At 40.5% G+C, this 26,761-nt stretch overlaps 2 protein-coding genes across 5 annotated transcripts; one reads left to right on the top strand and one right to left on the bottom strand.

The window, feature by feature from the left end:
- Positions 1-5,877: 5,877 nt before the first annotated feature.
- CCDC127 (coiled-coil domain containing 127) lies at positions 5,878-10,864 on the bottom strand. Of its 3 annotated transcripts, none has more exons than XM_080611906.1 (3): positions 10,726-10,864; positions 10,183-10,311; positions 5,878-9,424 (listed from the first exon to the last, which is right to left on the bottom strand). In XM_080611906.1, the coding sequence occupies exons 2-3, from the start codon at positions 10,301-10,303 to the stop codon at positions 8,751-8,753; spliced, it is 795 nt and encodes a 264-aa protein (XP_080468032.1). In that variant the 5' UTR covers positions 10,304-10,311; positions 10,726-10,864; the 3' UTR covers positions 5,878-8,750. The 3 variants fall into 3 exon arrangements, with proteins under 3 accessions (XP_080468032.1, XP_080468033.1, XP_080468034.1); XM_080611907.1 differs by having other exon boundaries at positions 10,680-10,804; XM_080611908.1 differs by lacking the exon at positions 10,726-10,864 and adding an exon at positions 10,534-10,671.
- Positions 10,865-11,028: 164 nt separating this feature from the next.
- On the top strand, positions 11,029-26,055 carry SDHA (succinate dehydrogenase complex flavoprotein subunit A). Of its 2 annotated transcripts, XM_080611904.1 has the most exons (15): positions 11,029-11,090; positions 14,366-14,452; positions 14,743-14,904; positions 15,302-15,445; positions 15,598-15,762; positions 17,017-17,165; positions 18,238-18,362; positions 19,637-19,805; positions 20,387-20,582; positions 21,355-21,526; positions 22,219-22,337; positions 22,838-22,949; positions 24,118-24,248; positions 24,752-24,865; positions 25,711-26,055. In XM_080611904.1, exons 1-15 carry the CDS (start codon positions 11,037-11,039, stop codon positions 25,795-25,797), a joined length of 1,986 nt encoding a protein of 661 aa, XP_080468030.1. In that variant the 5' UTR covers positions 11,029-11,036; the 3' UTR covers positions 25,798-26,055. The 2 variants fall into 2 exon arrangements, 1 of the variants encoding a protein (XP_080468030.1); XR_013956316.1 differs by lacking the exons at positions 22,838-22,949; positions 25,711-26,055.
- The last annotated feature ends 706 nt before the right edge of the window (positions 26,056-26,761 follow it).

Below are 26,761 nucleotides of genomic sequence, written 5' to 3'. Positions count from 1 at the left end.
CTAAACTAATACAATGATAGGTTGCTTACGTATATGCTAATGCTGTGGTTATATCGTAGCCTAGTTATTTCTTATCTGACTTGCTCAAGCTGCTTCGTTAGCCTTATTTCCTCTTATCTTGCTTGTTCCAATTATTTCGGGCCAATTATTTCAGGCCTCTCATGGTCTTGCTGTATCCTTTGAAATCATTCAGAGTTCATATACCAGATGTCCAGCCTTGCTGTACCCTTCGAGGTCATTCAGAGTTCATGTACCAAATGTCCATTCTCCTGTAAGAACAATGTCTCCACAACCCCCAACTTTCCAGATTTGCTTTCTAAGGAATAAATTAAAAATATGTTCCCGGAGAAGTTTATCTATCTTGGGTAATGCCAGGGTTCAGTTGTTCTTAGTTGTCTGTCACTTGTTAAATATTTGCAGAAGCAATATGTTGGTATAGCATCTGGCTCAAATTTCTTTATCAGTGTAATAGCACAGCTAATGATCTTGAAAGGCACAGCACCTTCTTCTGAAGGACCTGCTGCAGCAGTGACACCAGCTCCAACACGACCCGCAATTGCTCGGAGGAGTTGTCTATATTGCCACCCTGTGGATTTGAACACGCAAGTGGAGGCTGCTCTGCAATAGTCACAGTCGCCTGCTTACTCATCAGAGCCCTTTGCTGTAAGGTAAAGTTTTCCTTCAGTTTGGCACTTCCCACGGGGTTTGTTACTGATAATAAACCTCTATGAAATCAATCCTTTCACAGTATGGGCTGCTAAACAATACGTGTTTTGTAAATTGCCAATTATAAATGCAGGAGAAAATGGTTCTTAGATTGGATTACTTGAGTTAAAACATTTCTAATGACATGTTTGTCTTTTTATCTACTCCCCCTATGTTTTTAATGTACTATTTTTTCAAAAATTAGAAAAGGCTATACAGAAAGGTCAGCTAACTTGTCCATAAGTAACTCACCATTTTACAAAAAATTGATTAAAAAGGAAATACCCCCTTTCTAAAAGTCATATCTTTTACTGGAGTATACACACATGCACATTTGTGGAAGAATGTGGGCATATTCATAGAATATTGAATAGAATTATTCTTTTTCTTGGATGAAAATGCCTTTCATCTCACAGAATGATGAAGATGTTAGGAAAAAGTACGAGAGGAAGTAGCAGTAAATAAAATGAAGGCCAGTAGGTGGATATCAGGGATGTAAACCAAGACAATAGAAGGATGGAGCCACTCGCTTCCCTCTGCTGGGCAAGGTCCAGGTATGGTGCGGTATCCAGCTGAGTTGAGGGGCTCCTGGTTATGGGCAGCCCCCAGCATGTCTGTGATAGCCTGGGCTCCATGGTGACTGTCTTCAGCTGGGAGACAAGCTGTCCTGCCCTGAGGGACTGGATACCCTCTTTCAAACTGACCCCCTACCAGCTGCTCCTGCTTCTGACCTTGTAGGGGGTCTCTGTTCATGCTGGCATGGGCACTTTTGGACCAGCACACTTCACTTGCCCTGCAGGAAGACATTCCCGTATGGAGAAGGACAGGTTTCTCTTCTGAATTAGTTGAGCTGACTGATGGAAGGACCTGGCTGAACTGCGTGTCAGCTTCTCCCCTCCACCATGGGCTGGAGGTGAACTGCACTGAGGGAACCTTTTCTGGATAGATCCTATGAAGGGGAGGACAAGTAGCAACCAGCAAGACAGGGCAGGGGCTTGTTCTTTAAAAAAACCAAGAAGAAAAACAAATACAGAGGTGAAATTGAATTCTCTCTTTTAAAATATGCAGAGAAAACTCAAAATCTTTTTACAAGCTGCCAATGGAGGGTAAAAACCCTTGACCAACTACACAAAGAGGGAGCACTTTCCCAGCACATCCCAGGCTCAGGAGGAGATGCAAAATCTCCAGCCTAGAGAGCTCTAACAATCATATTGCAACAGAAAATACACAGGCAAAATGCATTAGAGTTTCTTAGTTTTAAGGCTAGTAATCGATGGCAGGTGGTAATGGAGTTTACCTTGTCAAGAAGTGTTCTGTAGATCTTTAACCTGATCTAAGTTTTATGCTCTGTTGTTCTCAAACACTACCTGCTTAATAACCAAAAGACACAGCTCCTCAGCTGGCATGATTTGATTTCCTGTGTGTTTCATGGATGCCACTGTCCACCCATAGCAGTTCAAGCAGAATACTTTGAAGGCTTCAAGAAGCCCAATAAACTTTTGAGGCTAAATCTCTTCCTATGTGGTTGTAAACTTCTCCAGATGGGAGAGAAGTCATTTTGTTCCAGCAAGTACCACTGTAGAGGAGAAACAGGACAATGCTGAGCTGTCATTGAAACACTGTCTCAGGCTATTGGGAATGCAACAGAGGCAGGATGTCATAAACAATGGTTTCCACAAGCACCCTATTCTGGGGTGTTTTTATGCTGTCAGGGAGTTTCCTTCAGCAATGTGATACGCCTAGAAACTGCCAGTCCACATTTACTAGCAGTTAAAGTAGCAGTGTCCTTAGCCACAGAATTAAAAGGAACAAGCTACAAACATCATGTCTGCTGCACTTCATACAGAACTGAGCTGACACTGATGCCCGTGTGGCACTCTTCTCCTTTTTATCTTCCAGAAATAGGCATAGTCTTTATATTTTGTATATACTGGTAGTTTGTATAATACTTACTTCAGCTTTGTATAAAAATATTTAATTGGAGTAATGTCAGCTCCAACAGCAGCATCTTTCTTCTTTGTTTTGCTCTTCTAGTTGACACCAAGGAGGGAGATTTGCTGTCTTTGATGTTGCACTGCATACATTAAGAAGATCCCCAAAATACTGCTTTCATCTTTGAAGAATGCATTTCATCTTTGGAATCACTTCAGGTGGAGACACAGGCAAGGTGAATAGGTGTAGAAATGCTTCTGTGGACAGGACCAAGTTACTTGAGCTCACGGTGGCTAGTGTCACCCTAAGTTTCTTAGCCGGTAAAGTGCTATTGGATCTCTCTCATCACATGCATCTCTTCTCTAGTAGGCAGCAGGACATGTTGACACTTGTAGGTTGTTGCTTTCCATGTTCATTAAGCAATAAAAAGTGTTCTTTAACTAAGGTTGTTACTGTTTTTCTTTTACAGTGCTGTAGAATACAGTGAGACACTAATAGGTTGCTGAACGACATGGAATTCCTGCATGTCACCTTCGCATAGAGGTCTACTACAATACCCACTTTAGCGGAGACAAGTTCATTCTGTCTTGATCACAGAACACCATGGTCTTTCTCGTCTTTTTTTGTTATTACACTCCAGTCACGTTTGGAACAGAGAACGTGCAGCACCAGAGATGTGCCCAAGAGGAGCTCATGGGAACAAAAAACCAGCGCTGTTGAGGCTCTGGCTAGAAGAGCCATCAGCCACAAGGGGGAGGTAGTATTTCATACTAAGAAGCATCAAACGCTTTAGCTGAGGATTTCGTTCTGGTTTAGAGGTGAGGTGTTTCAGAAATACAGACCCAGACCTGCAGGAGCACTTATAAAGGGAAGGGTGAAGAGGCATTTTGCCAGCAGCTGGATGGCTGAGGCTGGGATCAGCCAGGAGCACGGGACTGCTTGGGGTGCACGACAGCGAATGGCCATCATGGCATGTCTCACAGTCCCTCTGCGCACACTCTTTGTTTCCAGAGGCATCATTTACTTTCGGTTGTTTCCATTAGCACTATACACAGTAGTGATCCTTTTTCAATTCCAGATGAGTGGTGGCACTTCCAGATCAAGTTTCATCTGACCATGTGCTTAGACAGCTCCTTTTACTTCAGAACCAGAAGGTATGTTCATGTGTCACTGAGTAGGAGGCCTTGACACTTCTGTGAATACTGTCCAAAAGGGTTGTGGTTTTTCCTAGCATATTGAATGATGACTTGGAGTGATTGTGCACTCTCAGGAAACCCAGCTTCAGCTATAAGGCCTCATTGTCACCCATCAGCCAGTCTGGTTGTCAGAATCCATGGAAAGAGCATTAAGATGGTTGATCAGATTCTGATAGGTCTCTCAGTTTTGCCATGTAAGTTGATTTCAGTATCAAAATAGTTCTGTGTTCCTTGATATTACCCAGCACACATGTTGCCATCTGTAAGTCAAAGTTCTGCTAACACCAGTACTTTGAGAGTCTGCCTGCACAAGGTCTTTTAAACTTAGTTTAGGTCAGGAGCTGAGCTTTTACATGTTTCTTTTATCTCCTTCAAAACACTTCTTAACTGCAAACAAAACACAGCCCCACATGCTCATCCTTGCACAAGCAAGACTGATTTCCACTGGCTATATAAAATTATGCATGGTTTGGTCAATTCTTTAACTGACAACAGGAACTTCTTGGGGAAATCCCTCACTGTGCACTGGATGCTTCACCTCAAGTGGTTAAGCAATATATCTAATCATACAGATAGTGTCTATCAGCTTTATAGAGCAGAGCTCATGCCTATTAGCAGGAGCTCCCTGGGGAAACCACTGGAGTGGCGCCAGCTGCTGGGAGAGCTCCCACAGCCATCAGTCAATTGTTCTGTTGTGAAGTGGCTGGCAGATCAGTTGATCTCCTCATTGCCAAGCTACCCTCCGCGTCAGTGAGTTACTTCTTTGCAGATCCATCTGTTGTCTCAGCTATGCTGTCATTAGCTGGACAGCTCCTGGACAATGCAGTCAATTAATGACTAAGTGGCCTTGGCATGCACACAGGCAAAGGCTTCATATTCAGCACCATGACTGTTAACTGTTGAGTAAACTTGAACTTCATCCTTTTATCACAGCAGTAACTTAAATTCCTTTGATTTTACCATACTACCTGAACTGTTGACCCCTGTTTCTGCCTTGTATACTCCACATAAGAACACTCAATATTTTCTCAATCTCACGCAGGAGTGCTCAAAAACACAATTCAAAGAGCAAGAGGCAATGGGTGGCTTCTGAAGACCCTTCCCTTCTGGAGAGCTTGAGCAGAGCTGTCACTCCCAGACCACAGCATCCCTTTGAGCAAGACATCATGTCAGCAGTCTTCTGGCAGCTCTTGTTTAGGTGAAAGGAGTAAGAGAAGGCCAGACCCTATGGGCTGCTCCTTTTTGCCCACTCCTTTTTAGGAACACTTTCTGAGGAAGATTTCCCTTTTCTAGCACTCAGACCAAGTTCTGTGAAGTTGAGAGTGTGGCTTGTGTTTCTCTTTGGGCTGCATGAACCCAGGACAACAGCTGTATCACCCAACACAGATCAAACATGTGGTTTTTTGCTTTTATTAAAAGCACAAGTTACCTCAAGGTGTCTCCTTACCTGTGTCTAAATGTAGAAAGTCACATGAACACAGCTGCTGCCCTGCAGGGTATGGAATTCAGATGCCTTAGCTGTGATGGTAAGGAGAGGGTAGATGTAAAGGAACGTGTCAAATACAAGGAGATTAAGGATCTTTTATGAAGGAAACAAGACTTCCAGAGTGTCTGAACACTGTCCTAGAGCAGCTGGATTGTAGTTCCTCACAGAGAGGAGCAACAGAAAATCCACACAGTGAAAGGAAAAGGAGCTGATGTGCACTATGAGAAATACATCAGAGGGATCCTGAAGGAAGGCAGAGTACCCTACATAACAAACAGAAGGAATTACTGCAGTCTTTCTGTGGGATGGTCACCTTTAATCACTCATCTTTAGTTGAAGCTGGTGCACTTACCTGTTTAAGGATGCAGTACTTTCCTAAGAGAAAAAATCTTTCCAACATACTCTCTTCTCAGCAACAAGGACAAAACTTTCTACATGGCAATTTATAAACTGTCGAATTTTTAAAACCTTAATATTGTGCAATTTGCTTGGGAAACTGGAATAGTAAATCCCACTCCCTTCACCCACCTTGCTCAAGTTACAAACCAGTGCAGAAATACGTAAGGGTTTTTATTAATTGTTATTGTTTAACAGGTGAGCGACAATTTTCATAACAAAAAAAGGTTCATGAAATATTCTGAAAACAAATGATTCTTGCATTCTACATATATATGGGCATTTCCAAAGAAACAACCAATCCAGAACAAGAGCTGTTTGGCAAGATAAAGCTCACAATAGAATTTTCCACATGATGACTTACGAAGGGTGAATGTTTCTAAAAATACGTAACAGATCAACAAACATGAGTTTTGGTAGAAACTATCAGGACCAGTGCTTCTAATCTTTACACACTTTAAAAAACCCTTCTCAAATAACTTTTCTGTCTTAATATAATGATCTGCAAAGTATCCATGAGAAATAGTTCAACAATTAGTTGTATATATAATCAGTACTTCTCAAAAAGGGAAAGCAAGTATTAAACATGTTTTACATTGCACCCAACCCTGCACAATCGAGTGTATGATGCTTCAACTTACATATTTATACTGAAAAAAGTATAAAGTATACATTTCACCCTCTTAATTACATTTTCTTTAAACATTTTGAATAATGTCAATGACAAACTGAAAAAAAAAAAAAAGCATAAAATGCCTGACCTTTTAATACTAAAAACTAATGAATATGTACAAATCCAAGACATGATTCTCAAATACATTGACATTGATTCACTGGCTGCTGTTTGTCAGCCAAGTTGCTCAGCTGCCTGTATGCACATCTGAAATGTGCCACGTCTGTGTGGTCAGACATTTCCCATATCCTGGAGGAATTATACACAGGGTAAGTTATTCAAACTAATTTGTTCTACTAGGCAATAATGGCACGTGCATGTAGCAGCTACAGCAGCTGTCCTCAGGTTGTCATACAAGAGTAGTAACTCAATTGCATTCTCATCTCCCAACCCACATACACTTGGCATCCAGACAAGCTTTGGCCTCTCTGGTGTTTGTGATAGTATCTTTATTTAAGTTTTTTCCAGGTCTGTCCATCTACTACAATTTTATTTAAAAAAAAATAAAAATCAGTACATAAGATACTAATAAATAAACACAACAATATAATTAGTACTATCAAGGGGAGCAAAATCACAACTGGAAAACTGAGTAGCTGGCAAACGTATTTTGTTTAAGGATTCTGTTTCATGTTAGACATTTTTTGCCTAGTAACTGCATTAGGTTGCACATGCTGCTTCAAAGGATTTATTTGCTGTCTTCTGTGTCCAGACTGAAATGAAACCATGAGGAAACACTAAAAAGAAAAAACCACATCTGCTGGAGCTCTCTGTTAAACCCTGGATGGGCCCTCACCTGGATTCCTTCCCAGCCATGCCTGCTGATTGCCTGGAGAAAATGTGTTTGTCAAGTCTAGCCCTCAGTAAACAAAGAACCGCTAATTAACGAACTGACAGCCTACCAACACTAATGAAAGCAAGTAACAGAGAAGACCAGATGTTATAAACAAAAGGGTAAACACTGCCCCTGTGAGATCTAGTGCTAGTTCAGAAAGAAGAAAAAAAAAAGGTTACTCTCCAAAATACAAGGCACATTTGAAAAAAGAAGGTGGTTCCTACTGCTACAGGGACCCAGAGACACTCAAAGTTTTAAGGGATTTCAAGCATGGAAATGCACTGTTCTGCTTGTTTTGTTTAAATCTAGATATGTTTGTTTTCCTATGTTAACTAAATTAAAAAGCCCCCTTAAAAGTCTGCAAAGCTTGTATATCTGTAGACTTCCAGTATCATGCATAAGTGGTGAACCATAAGCTTGAAATTTAAGCCAAGGAAACGTGTACTTCAGTTCTGGGAGAACTCAGTCAGAGAGGCAGGTAGTGGCTATCAGTGCAGGCTGCATTTAGGTTTCTATCTGCAAATAACAAAAAGGAACTGTCTGAACCAGGTGCCATGACTGTAACCCACAGAGGTTTCTGCAGTTGGAGGAACTGCAGTGCACTGGGATGCAGAAACAGTGGCACGGTGACATCTGAGGCACACTGTTGGTTTACAAATAAAACCTTGATTGAGAAAAAAAAGTAAGTATTCTTAATATATGTCCAGAATGATGAGAATATAACTTTGAGTTTATACACTCTCAAGTATTTAACCATGGATCCTTAGATCCAATGAGACTTTCATCAATCTGTTTCTTTATGTGTTATTTTAATTAGCATCTTCTGGGTAGTTCATTCATAAAATAGTATTCGCATATTAAGCTGGAAGACAGTGCAAGACTGATTAATTTGAAACATATTACTCCCCTCCCTCAAAATACTGATGCGTATATTTATATGCACACACATTCACAAATATATATTTATATAGATGTATGTATATACATGTAGGACTTATGTGGCAAGAAGCTTGTTCAAACATGATCTCTTCCAAATGTCTGCCTCAAAATCAGTCTTGCTTAAAAAACTTAAAAAATTAAAAAAACCCCCAAAACAACCCACAAACAAAAAGTGTTGAGACACCATGTAAAACATCAGGGATAAGGAGCACAATGTGCTATCCCACTTGGGGGAGAAAACCCACATTTCTCTGTTGATGGATTATGACCATCAACTAGGTAAATCACTCTAAACTGAGTCCTGTTCTGCTGCTTCTGATTCCTGTGGAAGCTGGCATTATCTCTACTATGCTGCAGTCTGCAATACAAACACACTCACAGAGTTTAAGAGCATGCGTAGTTAACTGGAGCATCTGCTGTTAGACAGTGAAAGGAAAGGCAGCAACACTGCACAAATCCCATGCATATGCAAGTGCAACAAGGAGGAGGAACGGAAACACAGTAGGAGAATTTAACAGCTTCAGACTACAACTGTGATTGTCCCTACTATGCACAGTGGATCACGTGAAATCCCATTACTTCCCCTGCTTATCGTTTTCCTAACATGGCCTTTTCTGCTCTCTTGAACTTCTGTAGCTCAATAGCTAGTTCCCAGTATCTCAGATACAGCCACATAAGTCTTCCATTTTGACTTTTATTTCGGTTCATCATATTGCCACAGTAGTTATCATGTTTGAAAATATCTTTTAAGCCACTTTCCATATGTAGAGTCATAGCAACAGGATCAGTTGCTGCTTTAACTAGCAGATTTTTCTCTATTTCTAGTCTCTGGCTTCTGGGTACCACAAGACTGCAGTAGATGTCCTGTCTTTCTTTAAGTCCCTCTTCAAATTCTTTCAGTAAATTATTGGCTCTCTTTTGCCACTCTTCTTCCTTTGCCAGACAACTCTGGTACAAGCTACCTTCTGCTCCTGAGTGCAAAAGGACTTGTTTCTCTCGCTCTAACTTCTGCTGCTCTTGTTCTAGGATCCTTCTTTCTTCTACTAGTTTGCGACTCTGGGACACGAGGGCTTCTCGGTAACTCAGGGTTCTGTTGCGTTCCTTTTCAAGCTCCAGCTCCAAATGAGCAACTGTGCGGCGGTTTTCTGTGATTATATCTCGGTATTTGCCTTCCAGGTCTTTTTGTAAAGAAGAATGTTTTTTATAGTATTCTTTTCTTTCTCTTTCTATTTCTTTTTGACATTCTCTGGTCCAGATCCAACCTATCATATATAAATTGAGACTTAAGACATGAGAATAACACATATAACATTGATGTGTATGATTAATTAACTATGTTAACAAAGAAGCTATGAAATGGTACTTTCTTTCCTGCCTTCCCGAGTAATATTCACTTCTATTCACACATCCCACAAAATGTTTTTCTGTGGATCCATATTTCACTTTAAGTCACTTGAAAGGATCCAAGTTTCCTTTGAAGTTGGACAGAGCCAGGTTGGGCACAGCCTTGGGCAACATGGTCTAGTTTGAGGCATCCCTGCCTATGGCAAAGCGGTTGGAACTGGATGATCTTAAGGTACTTTCCAACCCAAGCTATTCTGTGATTCTATGATGCTATGAAGTAAAAAAATTCCACAAGTCTTTTATTGTTAACACATGCACTTCTTGGATTAAAGAGAGAAAATAATTACAGGGAATCAGACTGGAGGTTTCCAATACAGTAACTGCACTAAGAACCTTCCAGGTCCAGTACATAAATTATATATCAGCAGCTCCTTTGGCCTCCCTATGACATTGTATGTCCACTCTTCTGAGACAGCTTTATAAATGGGAGCTTATTAAATATGGACTCAATTTCATGTGCGAGAAATGGCTGTTACCTTAACACTATAAGCCGTGCTTACTGCTTAGAGCACTAAAACCGAGCAGACCAGAGGAAACCAGATGGGGTATCACTGCACTGCTTCGGAGGCTCCCCTTTGGCCAGCGGGCGAGTCGGAGAGGCCTGGGCACTACTTACGGAAGGCGGCCAAGCCCAGCATGGGAACCAGCAGGGCATAGTTCCATCTGCTGCCTTCATCCCCGGGCTCCCGTCGATTTGGCAGGATGTTCCAGTTGGGAGGGTCATTTAAATTATTCATGGAGGCACCTGCGAGACACAAGGGAGAAGCACGGCCTCAGCGGCACACAGAACACCACGGCAGCCCCGTACCTAACCGTACTGCTTTCTGCCCGAGACCCTCGAACGGCAGCAATTGGGTACTCTACACGGACGTGCTTTCGGACCAGAACCCCCTGCGCGGCCCACCCCGTGCCTGTCCGCCCCGCGACCGGCGCCGCGGGCCTCGGCACTACCGCTGTTACCGCTCACCCCTTCCCCACCGGCAGGACGCTAACTGCTGGTGTTACCGCCCCGGAGGTCCCCAGGCCGCTCTGCGCTGCAGGCCCCGGCCCCGCGGCAGCCCGGGACGGGAGCGCGGCCCCACGGCGCTGTCGCACAGCCCTACCAACACTTACCAGCCCGGGCCGCGGGCCGCGGAGGAGCGCTGGTGCTGTCACTTACCAGCGGACGCTGCCCCCACTGGGCCGGCCCATTAGCCGAGAGAAAGACGGGGGGGTATCCGATGGGAACAACAAACAGGTTCGCCCTATCCCTAAACGCTCCCGGTGGCCTAGCCCTATCGCAGCCAGCTCAGATGCTGGGACGAGGGGGAGATTTGGTGGGAAATCCCGCATACAAACACGCAGGAACTCAGCCTGCGACTCCCTCCCTCTCAGCATAATTAGTCTCTCTCGCTGAGCCTTGCGGGTAGTTGAGTCGCTAGCGGCGTTTTCGCGCATGCGCCTTTGTTCCTTCCCCCGGGTCCGTGTGAAATGGCGGCGGCGGTAGCGGCTTCGCGATGTTTGGCGAGGCGTTGGATGCGGCCGGTGAGTGCTTGTTCTCGACCCTTTCCGCTCTGCCCTGTGTTGGGCTGCTTTCCCCTCCGCTGGCGTCCTGGTGGTGGGGAAGGGGACAGACAGCGGAGCTGGCGCGGAGAAGCCCCTTCCGGAGGGGGCCGGGCCGGCTGGGCCTTAGGACCCCGTGCGACTCCTGCCTATCTCCTTAGCCGCGGCGGGGGAGTGCGCCTGGCTCCCGCCTGCCCCGCCCTCCCCGGTGGCGAGGTGCGTGGCTGCCGGCGGCAGCCGGTACCCCGTTGTCTCCGCCGTGACCTTGGCGGCAAGCACCCGCCCTGGGGCGGTGAGCCAGGCTTGGCTGCGGCAGCGGGGCAGCCAGAGAGCCTTGCGGAGCCGACTGCCCCCTCGGCAGGCTCTGTCTCTCCGGCTCTGTTTCCACAGCGGGGCCGTCTTTGTGGTCGGCTCATGGGATTAACCGACTGCGGTTGTGGCCAGGCCGCTCCTCCTGGGGTGGGAAGCGAACGCGTAGCCTTAGGCCGTGAGCTGGCGTGGTTCAGAGGGAGGCAGCGGGTACGGGGTGCGTCGGAAAGAGGCCCTGGGAGAGCCTGGCAATTGCGGTGGCTTCCAGCGCCAGTAGCTGGATAGGAAGCTCACTGCTGGCGCCTTTGGGAAGCTAGTGAGTGCGTGTTGCTTAAGTCTGCTTAGAGTGTGTTTATATAAGTACCTCTTCACTGTTGTAGCAGTTTTGTTGTAGCTGATCTGCAAGCAGTTCTTAGGGAAGACTTGGTTTTCTTCGTGGTGAAGCGGGAGTTTTCAGTTTCTTTCCACTGTTCTCATCGTGTGTGTCCGTAATGTGTTTGGCATTACAGAAGATAAGTGTGTGGTAAAAGTAACCTGTAAATGAAGCTGTAGGTGCCCCTCTTTTGTAAAGCAAGTGCAGAAAAGGCAACCAGCTGATAGAGAGAAGGGCTTAGAAGTGACATGTTTGAGGGGGCAGTGAACTGGCCCTGATAGAACCTTTAATTGCTAAGGGCCATGATGTTCCTGCTAGCATAACAGTTCAGGACCAGTGCTCCCTTCAAGTTTAGTATAACTTTTTTCTGCTCTGTGGACTTTTATTCAGGCTTATTCAGAGCGATGCTTAGTGGCAGCAGAAATGCTTATGTGTAGTTTTAACAAAAAAGTGTGTGGGTGGGAATAGCAGCTTGGAAAACCTCTGTGAAAAGAAAAGCAATCTGCTAAGCAGTTGTGTGATTTGGGAGTTTGTAATATGTTTCCAGTATCTTCTGGTGCAATATATTTGATAACTGTTTGTAGCAACTTTAGAAAGTATGAAAGTTTTCGGAAAGGAAATCAGTTGCAGAGTGTTGTGGCAGGATTCTGACTGGAGGTTGCAGCATGCTGTTTAAGGGGAGGAAAAACTAAGTCAGTTTCTTTTGCAGCTTTAGGGCATAAGCACAGTTTACAGGTCTTGGGATTTTTTTGGTATTGTCTTTTTCCTCTTGGTCATTTGCAGTTTATTTAAGCAATACAAAGTATGTGCAAACCTGTTGTGTGCTGTCTTTACCTACAGTGTAGGTTTTCTTTCGTTTGTTTGATTCAGTAACCGAATGTATTGTTGCTCACTTATGGCGAATAATTTATTGCAGTAAAAAGAGCTGTACTGTTGCTGGAACAAGATTTTGGAAACAAACAGTAGTAATACGTGCTGGAGAATGTATGGCTGCTGCATTTAAAGTGTCTTGTAGCCTGCCATGTCAATTACAGTTCTGCTAGTCGAACTTCAGTTGCACTCAGGCCTTTTCAAGCAGTTTTGCTACAGAGAGTACACCCCCTTTTGGGTTGAGCTGTGATTCTTGGATAATCTGTTGTGTAGATTAATTACATCTGATACTTGGATTTCATCTGGTGAACTAGTTGATCTGATTCTGTATGTGAAATATTAATGAAGATGATAAATACAGAAGTTAAGATGAGCATGGAATTGCCCCAGAGTGTGATAAGAGTGGAAGGAGGAAAAGTAGCTGCCTGGAGGAGGGCACTAGTAGAACTCCTTCCAAGTAGGAGTTAAGACTGGTCTTTCTTAAAGATGGCTGTAAAAACCAGCAATGTGTTAGTGCATGTGGTGACCCATTAGATTCACTGTTATGCAAGAAGATAATTTGAGGAAACTAGTATGAGAGATGATAAAAGTAGGTTGAGGAAAGTGTATTGTAGTTCATGTCAGGGATGGGGGAAGAGGTGGACTTTTGGAAGTGACACGGAGGGAAGGCCTGCATATTAGCATGTTACAGGGTTGTTGAACCATGGCTGTAACAGTTGCTGGAAATGGCAGATATCAGTCCCAGTGCATTTTAGGATGTATTTCAAATAGGGAAGTGCAGAGGTCACTGTTATGTTCTATATTGCCATTCTCATCCATTGTACATGCTGAATTAGGTGTATTTTTCTGAATGGTGTAAAGAAGGGATACCAGGTTCCAAGGCATTGGGGCTTTATATGATGAAGACTAAAACTGTGATTATTTTAACCTGTCAAAGCAAAGCCTGGGTACTGGGTAGGTTTGGGTGCTGGGTTTTTTTGTTTTGATTTTGAATGTGCCGGGGAGAGGGAATAACATTACAGAAGGGGAAACTCTGCCTTTGTGCTTCACTTAGGTATTAATAAGTGGTTCTAATTTGGTCATTTAATAGTGAATGAAAAGAAGAGAAATATCTCTGACTTTTGCAGCAATGATGAGCTGGAACAGCTTTCCCTACCACCTGTTTTTATCTTTGTTATTCTTGCCCACCTGAAATAATTCAAATTCTCAGGACTGCTTGACATGAGAGGTACTTTTGTTAATTGCTGTGGTCCTCATAAAGCTGTCTTCCATCTTTACTTATGAAAAACCTGCAAGAATACTACAGCATTAATTGCAAACATATTTTTCTGTCATTGCAGCCTCAGATAGGTCTGAAAGACTGATTAGTATTAATAAAGTAAAATAACAGCCTGAAATATGCTGTTATCTGTTGGCTGTTCTCACATCCAGTCAAAACTGGGGTTTTTTTCTTTTTTTTTCTTTTTTTTTTCCCCCTTTTATTTATTTTTTTTTTCTGCCTGGAAAAAGGAAAATATAGGAAAGCCAAAAGTTCATTGCATGTAGCTCTCAAATATGTTGATGCAATATTTTTGTGTATGTGGTATCAGTGGTAAGTAAAGGTTTGTTATAAAAGTAGGGCAGCTGAGAATGCTGGAAGTTTTCATTGTGGAAACATTTAATGTGAAATGTGTTCCATAACAGTTGTCTTGATTTCTGTCCATAGTGGCCAGTGGCTTGCCAGACTCTTGCCCGCAATTTACAGTTCACAGCCTATGGAAAGAAGAGTGCTTCTACAAAGGTTTCCGATTCGGTATGTTTGTACTTCCTTATATCTTAAGTAACAGATTGGATAATACACAATGCTTGAGAGACATTAAACAGATGGGTATTGGTGTTTTGTGTTGTGCTCAAGTATATAATGAGACTGAGTTTTGAAATGGATATCCTTTTTAATGATAGTTTCCAGTCAGGAGAGTACATAACACTTGCTGCAAGGGTCTTTTGAGAACATTTAACCTATACTGCTTGAATCTCCATGAAACTTAAGTTTGACCTAGCTTGAAATCTTTGTGATCATAACAAACTGATTTGTTTTCCCAGATTTCTACACAATACCCGGTAGTAGACCATGAATTCGATGCAGTTGTTGTGGGTGCAGGAGGAGCAGGTCTGCGGGCTGCGTTTGGTTTGTCAGAAGCTGGATTTAATACAGCATGTATTACAAAGCTGTTTCCCACCAGATCTCATACTGTTGCTGCACAGGTGAGAAATGAGATAGAACAAACATTTAAAAAATCCCTACTGTCAGAAAGCTGCTTTGGATATGTACATCAACATCACGTTTCAAGGCCACGCTTCCTCTTATGGATATTGCATGTTTAGTTGAAACTCTTTTGGAGGGTGTGATACCTGTTTAGATTCTGTTCGTGCCTTTTCACTACATTCAATATAGCTTTGCAATTTCCTGTGTTAAACAAAGCAGAACAAAATAAGAGCCACTGTGAATTGCAGAGGTTTCTCACAGCCACATTAAATATGATTTTACTGTATTTCTTGTACACAGGGGCATAAATGGTGCATGATTTTTAACAGAAATGAGGGAAACCTACTAAAACTACTTCAGTAATGTAATTCCAGGGAAATGGATTTTCATTTTCAGGGAGGAATAAATGCTGCCCTAGGAAACATGGAAGATGATAACTGGAGGTGGCATTTCTATGACACAGTGAAAGGGTCTGATTGGCTGGGTGACCAGGATGCCATACACTACATGACTGAGCAAGCTCCAGCTGCGGTGATAGAGGTGAGACTTGTTGGGTTTTGTCAGTATTTATATTTGTAAGTGTTTATAATACAGACTAGCTTCCAAGGAGATCTCCTTACTAGGAACATAATAAAATAACTTTTTGCCTTGTTATGCACAAGAGTTCTGATGCTTGTATTTGGGTTCAACAGCTGGAAAACTATGGGATGCCATTCAGCAGAACTGAAGAAGGAAAAATATATCAGCGTGCGTTTGGTGGACAGAGTCTTCAGTTTGGAAAAGGAGGACAGGCGCACAGATGCTGCTGTGTGGCAGACAGGACAGGACACTCCCTGTTACATACTCTCTATGGCAGGGTAAGCAGCTGTGAAGTAAACTTGGTTTTGCTTTTTTATTTGCAATTTTTTTTTTAAATTTTTTTGTCTTCTCCTTTTCCCCTAGAGTTTGGGAGAACCAAACACGCCTCCCTCTCTCCCCCCAAAAACCCCAACAAAACAACAAAAAACCCCAGCCAACAGGAAAAAGAACCACCCCAAACAAAACCCAAACCAAATATATAGCGGTTCACATATGGATGAGGAGTCCAGGGGAATGACTGATAACAATTCTGGTTTTCCTTCCTTTCTCAGTGAATGTGGAAGGACGTAGCTGAGGTGATGCTTGTTTTGTGTCGGGAGTGTGCAGATACAGATTAAATTGAAAGACACGTAATTGCTCTTGTGAACACAACAGGTGTTAATTAGTGTACACTGTGTTAGCTTTGTGGTCTGTAGTAGTTCTTCACTTTTAATACTTCTGTGTCTGTTAACCACACCCAAAGAGAATTTATGTAAATACTCCACCAAAAAATTTTTACCAAAAACCTGACACAGCGGCACTGCGGAACTGTGGAAAGAAGTACAAGGCAGCATTTTCTTTCACTCATCTTCAAACAAGGAACAAGGGGAAATAAGAGGTGTAAATGTATGAAGGCCTACTGTGCATTTCTGAGCTTGCTCTATGGCAAGTAAGTGTTCCTATCAGTTCTGTAAACCATAACTGAAGAAAGATTTGGTTATTTTAAAATGGTAGTAAGCTCCTTGAAACCTGAAATGAAGTACCTACTAGCTAATGTTTTTTAATTTACTTAGTAGCTAGCTAATTGGTCTCCTTCAGGTCCACACTATAAATGTTGCTGCAACACAGCTGCTCAGTGTTGATCCTTGAGGGTATGAAAGAATGTTTGACTTGATGCCTGCTGCTTCTGCTGGTATACTAGGCTCCAGGAGATGTATTCCACTTCTCTGAGAGGTTTAAGTAAAAAAAACATGCTGGTACATGTATTAAGCAGTGTAACTGACTACAGTGTTGCCAGAGGTACAGGGAAATGAGTCTTGCTGACTAGCTATGACTTCTTGGATTAAATGGTTTGGTAACTACTTATATCCCTTTAAGCTAGGTTGGATTCATTGGCAAAGTTTTATAAGGATTTGCAAGGAAACTGGTTTTCCTGATAGTTGTTCGGGGTGGTTTGTATCCTGATACAGCCCACAGGCGTTGACAGTTTTGAAAAGAGTTTACTTTGGTTTCTGGATTTTTTTTTAAAGTTCCTTTTTTTCATTTTCCTTCAGTCTCTAAGATACGACACAAGCTACTTTGTTGAATATTTTGCCTTGGACCTACTTATGGAAAACGGAGAATGTCGTGGTGTTATTGCCCTTTGCATAGAAGATGGCACTATCCATCGTTTCAGAGCGAAGAACACTGTCATTGCTACGGGGTAATGTAAAGTTTATGACGGATGACAAACTTCAAAGTGCTGCTAGTTGGAAGTGTGTGTGTTTTTACGTGTAGTTGAATCTGAAGTGTGGAGATGACATGTTGACTTGAAAAATGTAATTTATATGTTCATCTTCCTTCCCCCTCCTGCCTTGATCATAAAGCGATATAACTGAATTCTGTCATACCCTCTGAAAGGGGACACATACTAATTTTATGACCAAGTATAAATTTAGTACAAGGTCTACCCTTGAATTCTAGAACAATGACATAAAGTTGGAATGTGCAAGAGCACGTGTATGACCCAAATGGCCTTAGATTTTTAAAACATGCCATATGTTTATGTTTATTAGAAGACTATACGCATTAGTTTTTTGCTGCTTATGGCTGTCTCCTATCTGTTTCAGTATGCAAAATATTCATAAACATACCTGCCAAACAAAAAGTTTGTTTGCCTACATAATTTGGCTTTGTTAAAGACAGGGCTGTTTTGATACTTGTGTTCTTTGAAGTATATTGAATACATAGATATTTTTTGTGAGAGTTTGCCATGAAATTGTGAGTAGTGGCAGTTCTCAGTAATGTTGGAAACTAACCTATTTGGTTTAGGTATGAGATTTAACATTTAACACCTAATTTTAGACAACTAAGTTTTGAAATCTAAGAACATAAAATCAGGGCCATACTGAGGATATAAACTACTGCTATATGCTGGTTTTGATAGAACTGCTAGTTATAGTTCAAATGAAGTCTAATGGTAGCGGATTGAGAGAATTTCCTGACACAACCTTTATCTGGCAAAAAGGCTTCTGATACTAACCTAGCTATTCTGCTTTGGAATTGTTATTCTTTTTCTTGGACCTTCTCTCACCAGCTGTTTTTCAAATATGAGCATAACAGGGCAATACCAGTTTTATTTTTTCTTTTGTTTGAACTTAGTATGTGGCAACACTTATGCATCTTGCTTATTAATGCTCTGCTCTATTTCTGATATTGTGCAAACAGCATAGTTGAGCAGTATGTTCTAGAGATTTCTTCTCCTTGCTAATTCTTTAAACTTTTGTGTTCTGTAGTGGGTACGGCCGCACTTACTTCAGCTGTACGTCTGCTCATACTAGTACGGGTGATGGCACTGCTATGGTCACACGAGCTGGTCTTCCTTGCCAGGACTTAGAATTCGTGCAGTTTCACCCTACAGGTACAAAATATGAAATAATAACATTGATTTTGAGATGAACGAATTCTTTTGTTGTTTTAAAATGTGCTCAAGTCAGTTTGCACTTTTCTATAGCTGTCCACTAGTTGCTTGTGACAGCTGTTCACACTTGTCTGCAACTGCTGTTGAATAGAAATCTAAATAAGACTTAGAATGTCATAAGGGTTTCAGCTGTTCTAATTTAAAGATCAATGTTAAATATTTGGAGGTGCTGTCTTTACAAAACAAAAAGGTTTTTTTTGTTCCAATTTACATTTTATTCCAAATTACATTATGTATTTTTATTATCCAATTTATTTTACTCCAAGCTGAAACCAATTCACCTTTAAAAACCTATCTTTCCTTTTGCCTTTAAAATATTAAAGTGTTTGATAGTAGATACAGGAGCAGTGGGACAGATGCAAGTATTAAGGAATTATGTACTAAATCTTTTGTGGAAATGGGATAGTTGAAGTAAAGGTATATATTTTGGACTATGATTTTTATATCACAGGATCACTAAACTGTGGACAACAGTGGTCACAAACTAAAATATTTTTTTGTGGCTAATGAAATGCTGAGTTTTAACTTGTGATAAGTGATTAATTTAATTGTTCATTTATTTTGAAATGTTATAGCAATACAGTGTTCATTTTACTTAATTATTTTTTTTTCCAGTCAAAGCTTCATTGCTAATTCTGTAGCTTTTAATGTAATAATAAAATGTACGAGTTGGTTAGCATTTTTGTTTTCTATGATGACCAGTGCTGAAGGCTAACACTGAGTAAGCTTTGACATTCCACACTATTTGAAGCCATCCTTTATTGCCTTAGCACTGGAAAAGAGGGAACAAAGATGAGCAAACTAGTCTTGAGATAATCAACTTCTGGTTTACTTAATCTTCAACAAAGTAATTGCTGAAGGTCTACAAAATCTTTGTAAAATTCTCCTTGCATATTGATGAGTGCAGACCTCTGCAGTTCTAATTGTTTTTTGATATTTGGATAGTGTTGGTGTTCCAAATCAACTTGATCAGCTTTTGGGAAGAGTATTTGAAAGGACTAACAATACATGTTTCTAAGCAGTCCTGGGAGAGACAGTTCCTCACGGTATGACTAGGGTGGAATAAAATCTACCCCTGTGACTTAACTTGCATTGTTCAAGAAGATATTGTTTATTCAGTCCTAGTCATCCTGATTGTGGAGCTGTACACAGAATATCTCATTTGATGGTTTGTTGGGTTTTTTTTTTGTTTGTTTGTTTTTTTTTTTTGACAGGTATCTATGGGGCTGGCTGCCTTATAACAGAAGGATGTCGTGGAGAGGGAGGTATTCTAATTAACAGTCAAGGTGAAAGATTCATGGAGAGATACGCACCTGTTGCGAAGGATCTGGCTTCCAGGGATGTAGTGTCTCGATCCATGACCATAGAAATCCGTGAAGGAAGGTTAGTTAAATACCCTTAATGAAGCTGCAGAAGAAATTCTTAATCACACTAGACTGTAAACAGTACAATACTTCATTTGATAAACGCCTGATGTTTCACGCAAGTGAGCTTTAATAACTGTCAGCGGAACTCTGCATGCAGGGCAGAAATTTTGCTTGTGAATTCCTAAAGATACTGAAAGGGAACAGAAGACATTAGGAGTCTCCTGCTTAAATTTGGTGCATCTAGATACAATTGTTCAACAAGTTTAATGTATATGCTCTTACTGCAAGCAATGGAAATAATTTGGTGCTCTGTTCTCTTCAGTAATTACCTTCAAATTTTACATATTTCTGCAGAGATGTAGTGGTTTAACATCCTAAATACTGTAAAGTACGTAAGTGAAAAGAAAAGCTGGGAGATGAAAAATACGCTTAAATACTGCCAGGGTCAGTAGTATTTTTCAAATATGCTAGATACTAATTTTTGTCAGATAATATTTGAAAATAATTTTCCCCACAAATGAAACAAATTGGATTAGAAATATTGCTGGTGTTAGCAGAATTCCTCTTACATATTCCAGTGTTGACTTTTTTTAATAGGGGTTGTGGCCCTGAAAAAGACCATGTATACCTGCAGTTGCACCACTTACCACCACAGCAGCTAGCAACCCGTCTCCCAGGAATTTCAGAAACGGCTATGATATTTGCTGGAGTTGACGTCACTAAAGAGCCTATTCCTGTTCTGCCTACTGTCCATTATAATATGGGAGGTATTCCTACAAACTACAAAGGACAGGTAAGTAAAATATCACTCAGTATTTCTTTTTACCATAATAATAGGAAATTATTTTCCAAATAGAAAAGCATTAATGATATTTTTCATATGTGTAAGGATGAATACTACTACTACTACAATAATAATGTCAGTACTTGTACACAATCTGGTTTGTTTTTGTAAATAACTTGAGAACCATGTTCCAGTCCATCTGGAGATGGGAATACCAAGAAACATCTAAAATGAAGTTACTGTCATATCTGACAACAATTCTGTTTATCAAGTTGAAGATAATATAGTTGAACAAAGATCAAACTAAGGCTCTGTTATAATCTATAGTGTAAGTTAGTATATATTCTCCATACCTCGTGTAATCTCTACGCTAAAGCTGGTTCCTCTAACTCATATTCATTAGAAATCAGTGTGATGGTGTCAGCTGAATTTTTCTATTTCAGTGTATTGTACTTGTTAATTTTCAGTGTAAAATTTTGCCTTAGAAATGTCTGATCAGAATTTCTTCCTGTGTTTTTCTCTCTTGCTGCAGAATTGTGATGAAACACAACCACATACTTTTCATAAGAATAATTAAAGAAACCTTGGGTTTTAGTGATACCTGTATTTACATAGCATTGCTATTTACCCTTTAGAACCAAAATATTTACGGTTTTAGAGTTGGTGAAAACTTGATTGCTGTGTTTCATCCTTAGATGTACATGACCTTTGCAGATATGGAGGTTTGCACTTTTATAAACTGTTTAAGAAATGAGTGCTAATTGACTGTCTGAAATGATAGGTTATTACACATGTGAATGGTGAGGATAAAGTGGTACCTGGTTTATATGCTTGTGGAGAAGCAGCCTCTGCATCTGTGCATGGTGCAAATAGACTCGGAGCAAACTCGCTTCTGGATTTGGTGGTCTTTGGTCGTGCTTGTGCCCTTACTATTGCAAACACATGCAAGCCTGGTAAGCCTCACCGTTTTAGAGACACTTGCCTTTATGATTTCATTTCTTGTCCATAAAGAGTGGTTACTACCTAATTCAGAATGCTAGATATAGACTATTATTAGTTAGAAAAGGCAGAAATCATGTTTATGCTTTTTGTAGGTGGGTTCTTTGCTGTGTGAACGTTTGAAGTTTACATTCGCTTTGTGAGATGATATTTTTAAAACTAGAATTGGGTCAGTGCTATTGCAACAACAGTTGAGATTTTTCACAAATTAACAAAAGAGAATATTAAATACGAAGACTTTCTGCATCCTGCACTGCATCTTGGATGTTAGGAAAACTTTCTTAATAGTGAAGAGACAAGGAGAGTATAGGAGAAGATAGTCAGGAGCCACAAGCTTATTCCATAGTTTAGGAGAATTAGCACCATGTGCTGTTTTTAAGGAATTAACAGCAGAATTTAGCCAAACCCATAAGTTTTCCACTAACTGTCAAAGGAAAAAATGTGATTCGTGTACTCTACTGAGAAGTCTATTTTTAAGTGTATGGATAGTATTGGTGGGAGTTCAGGAAAGGTATAATTAACCTGTACCTTAGAGGAAGAAAACAGATTGTGTTTTAGTTAAATCTGACTTTTAGTAGTTGCTAGTCTATGAAACTGCCAGAAACCAAAACCAAGCCTGAGCTGCTAATTGAATCTTTCTTATTAGGAGAGACAATTCCCTCTATTAAACCAAATGCTGGTGAAGAGTCGGTTGCTAACCTTGACAAATTAAGATTTGCTAACGGAACCATAAGGACTTCAGAAGTGCGACTTAACATGCAGAAGGTAAGCCTGGTTAAGCTTTTGACTATAAGGTGTGAGAAGCTGCAGTCAGTGGGGTGTGGTCACATTGCAGAATACACTAGGAAGTAAAATACAGTTTGTGGAAGTAAAAAGCAGTGTGAGTAAACTGTCTGTGCGCAGCAAAGGCTGTATCAGTTTTGTTAGTTTCTTCTTCCCTTCATGGTTATTTCTCTTGGGTAGTTTACCTGCTGTGTAATGGAATCATAGAATCATAGTCATAGGTTTGGGTTGGAAGGGACTTTAAAGATCATCTAGTTCCAGCCACCCTGCCATGGGCAGGAACACATCCCACTAGACCAGATTGCTCAAATACAGTAGGTTTTCTTCTGTTTGGGATGAACAGAAGAATGTTTTTTCTTCAGGCTGCAGATATGTTTGAAATCATAACAGCTCCCTATCAAGCTCTGTTGGAACTCATGAAGTTATTTGGGATATTATGCACATGCAGCATATCAAACTGATTTTGCTTTACTGTCTTGCAGACAATGCAAAACCATGCTGCTGTGTTTCGTACTGGTTCTGTACTCAAAGAAGGCTGTGAAAAAGTTAGCCAAATTTATGGTGATCTGGCTCATCTAAAGACATTTGACAGAGGTAATTTGATAGTAAAGAATATGCCTTGGACAGAGTACTCTAGGAAAAGTGTGGTTTTGTTGTGTCTTTTTTTTTAATTATTATTTTCCTCTTCTGAAAACTTTGTGTTTCTTGAAACTTTTGCTAAAGGTTTTGACCATTTTGAATCTTTCAAAATATGCTGCAGAGGCCTACTTGTTTAATTGTGGTTATTAGTAAAGTACTTGATCTTACTGGTCACTTTCTGGTTGTATACATTTAAAAAGAAGCAGATCGTGAACTTGGATTTAACTGCATAAGGTACTAAATGCTGTTCTCTCGGAAGATGATTTGAAGTTGTTTGGATGGTAAGATGAACTTTAGTAGTATCTTCTAAAAAAGCCAGGGAGTTGCAAAAAGGTAGCAAGACTATTTGTAGGTTGAACACTCAAGTTTTCATTTTTCAGTTGAGTAGATAGTGCTGCATACAGATAATGCATGTCCTGCAGTGTGTCTGAGGAGAACTTAGTTAATTAAGTAAAACTGATGATGTACCTGTTGTTCTGTTGTGTATTTCTCTCCAATTACTGCTATTGGATGTGTGTCCTAATAGTGAAAGTAAGACTGGCTTTCTGGGACAGCTTTCACCAAGCATTGAGAAAAGTGTTACGATAGCTTAAAATGTAGGGATCAAAATGAAGATAGATTCACGTAAGTGAACTTGGGTCTGCCTTGAAGATACTTAAATGAAGAACCTTGTATAACTAGCAGGGCTCTTTGGGTTCCCCCCACCCTGCTCTCTGAGGGTGGGAAGAAAGGGAAAGCCCTGTTGTCTGGATCTGTTAGGGATCTACTTAAAAAGCTACTGTTTAGCCAGATCTTGTGATCTGAAATGAGGTATGGGGACCGAGTTGTAGGGATGATATAAAGCAGGCAAGAATCTATGGTGTAATTTTGTCTCAGTAACACACATACAACAGGGATACCTGATAGAACTGAACTTTTCCAAGATTCATTATGATTTGTTAGAGTATAGGAATTGTTACTGAGCCTTGCAGGCAATGGTGAGTAATTCCATATTTCGGAGTACTGTGGCTGCAGTAGGTAGAGCATTGGCTGGGTTAATTCTAAGTATCAGCAATAGGACAGAAGTAAATTGAAGAATAACTTGTTTGTAGAACGTCTTCCATAGTTTTTAATATTTTACTAGGTATTGTGTGGAACACTGACTTGGTGGAGACCCTTGAACTGCAAAACCTGATGCTTTGTGCTCTACAAACCATTTATGGAGCTGAGGCTCGCAAAGAGTCCCGGGGTGCTCATGCCAGAGAGGACTATAAGGTATAAATATGTTCTGTGACAATTTTCCTTGTTGTGTGTCCTTGGATGGATTATTTAAAAGTTGTAATTTCTTTGAAGTGCAGTCTTCATAGTCTTGAGTTGGGATTAGTGTAGTATTTGAGGTCCCATATGCTCTGTTTTATCTGTTACTTGTTATATATAAATATAAAATGACCAATACATGCAACACTGGGTAACAATCTTGAGAGAAGAGTTGTGCCATGTGTGCATCTGAATTATTAGAGAGGTCTAAACTAGGACTATAGTAATAATAAGGTCATGAATGCATAAACAGGACTATTATTTTGTCTTGTGCAAGAAACTTTATCTTAAAGCCCTGGTTAAGCTTTTGTATTTAAAATTTGCCATGAGCAGTGCTAAAATAAAGCTTGCTGGCTATTAAGGGACACACTGTGTTACAGTTGTAACTGGAAACTAATCGTGATTGTGAAGTGATTTGCAGATGTAACTTCTGGTCTATACTAACCTAACTTTCTCCTTAGTTACGTGTAGATGAGTTTGACTACTCTAAACCACTCCAAGGCCAGCAGCGGAAGCCATTTGAAGAGCACTGGAGAAAGCACACCCTTTCATATGTGGATATCCCATCTGGGAAGGTAGGTAGAGCCTGACGCTTGAGGGTCTTTCTCACTGTCAACAAACAGCTGCTGTCAGACAGCTCTTGATACTGTTGATGTTTAACAGTAGGCAACTGAGAGAAGTTTTTGTTGATATTTAGGAAGTTATTTTGATTTGAGCTAGAATTATTTTCCCCCTTGTATCAGGCTAGTTCAAAAGCTTTTTCTTTTACCTCTGGTGGCAAAATCTGTTGTTGATGTTTAGCATAAAGTTTTAATGGTATTTCAAAGATGGAGCTGAAAAATCTGGCCCTATAAAAAAAAATCTTCAGTGATTTGATTTGTTTGGTTTGGTTTTTGTTTATTTTGGTTTTGTTTTTGTTTTTTTTTTAACCTGTTCTCTGGATCCTCTTTGTTTCCTCTTCCCCAGTTCCAGCTTCCTTGAATCTAGTTTGGTGACAAGTGAGAGCACCTTGCTTCCTGAATAGCTACTGAGGACAGAAAGTGTCACACAGTTCTGTCCCCTAACTGATCCATTTGGGTTTTCTATATTGAAGACTTTTCTAGCTTAAAGGACTAGGAATCTTAGCCAAAGCTTCCCTTTAGTCCAAAAGGCTTTTTTAAAGTAGTAGTCTTCTGGTACCATTTTTTGGTCAGGCTTTGCTTTTAAAGGAATTCAGTCAGTAGTAACTCAGTGGAACGTGTTACTTGTAGCTTACTAACTGTTCCTTTTTTATGGAAGGAGGAGAATAACGGAGAAATAGGCTTTTAACATCAATGAAGTAATTCAGTTATCTGTGTTATTCAGTCACTCTTGTTAGCTAGACTGTCTTGTTTAGATACAAAAGCTTTGTCTTAAAGTTCTTTGTTCTCTTTTACTTCAGGTGACCTTGAAATACAGACCTGTGATCGACAGAACTCTGAATGAACAAGACTGCTCAACTGTCCCCCCTGCTATTCGCTCATACTAGTAACTTAAATTTAACTGTCAGCCCTCTCCCAGAAGGGGGTTAGTGTATGTAAGCATAGCACAAGCAAATCAAAATAGTATTGCCACTGTCAGTTAACGAAAAATGCTGACTAAACTTCTCTCCAGCTTGTATTCTGCTGTGGCTTACTGTACAGTTATGAAAATGGAATACAGGACAGCTTATGTTCTTTCACCCATCTATTAAAACTGACAGGAAAAACACAAGATGTGTCTAAATAAAGTGATGGGAAGTCTTGTATTTGTTTGAATGTTATGTATATAATTGCCATGCTTTTATTTTGGATGTATAGTTATATTTCCATATTTTAAGAACAAGAAATGTAATAGTTTTGGACAAGATTTGAGATGCTGAATTTTATGAATGGGGACTTAAAGTCAAGCATCATAATTGCTGATGTAAGTAACATGAAAGAAAATGATCCATTAGTAATTACAACTTTGTTTTTTCCAAAGCTAAAATTGTAAAAATAGCCATACTGTTGTGCTGTTGAAGAAAACAAGATACTTCTACTCCAGTTACTTCCTCCCAAATGTACCATGAACAGAATTTAATCTTAGTAGAGATCAGATATTATCTTTAGAACTTCTGAAGCTATTTTTGTGTCATGTCCTCTGTGCATATTTCCTAGACTCTATTTTGTCTCAAAGGAACCAAGGGGCAGTTTTGCAGAAGACTTACAGAAGCTTATTAAAGCTTACTAACTGTGAACTTAAGTATGTTTTAGTGCCAAGATATAACTTGTAAGGTGTCAATAACAGCAGGTGCTAGCAGCTTTTCTGTGAATAACTCGCAGTTCTTGGAGGACTTAATTGTAACTATGCAAGCTCAGTTGAATGAAGCGTTTTGTAATTTTGACTGTTGAATATTAGTTGGTTTTGGGAAAAAAGTTAATGTTGGAATGTTTCTGGGGGTGGCTGAAAAAAAGAATATACCATGTTTCACC

Source organism: Psittacula echo, assembly GCF_963264785.1.
Source record: "Psittacula echo genome assembly, chromosome: 2".
Taxonomy (NCBI): Eukaryota; Metazoa; Chordata; class Aves; order Psittaciformes; family Psittacidae; genus Psittacula; species Psittacula echo.
Note: the sequence above shows the minus strand (reverse complement) of the source record. Positions and strands in the feature narration are given on the sequence as shown.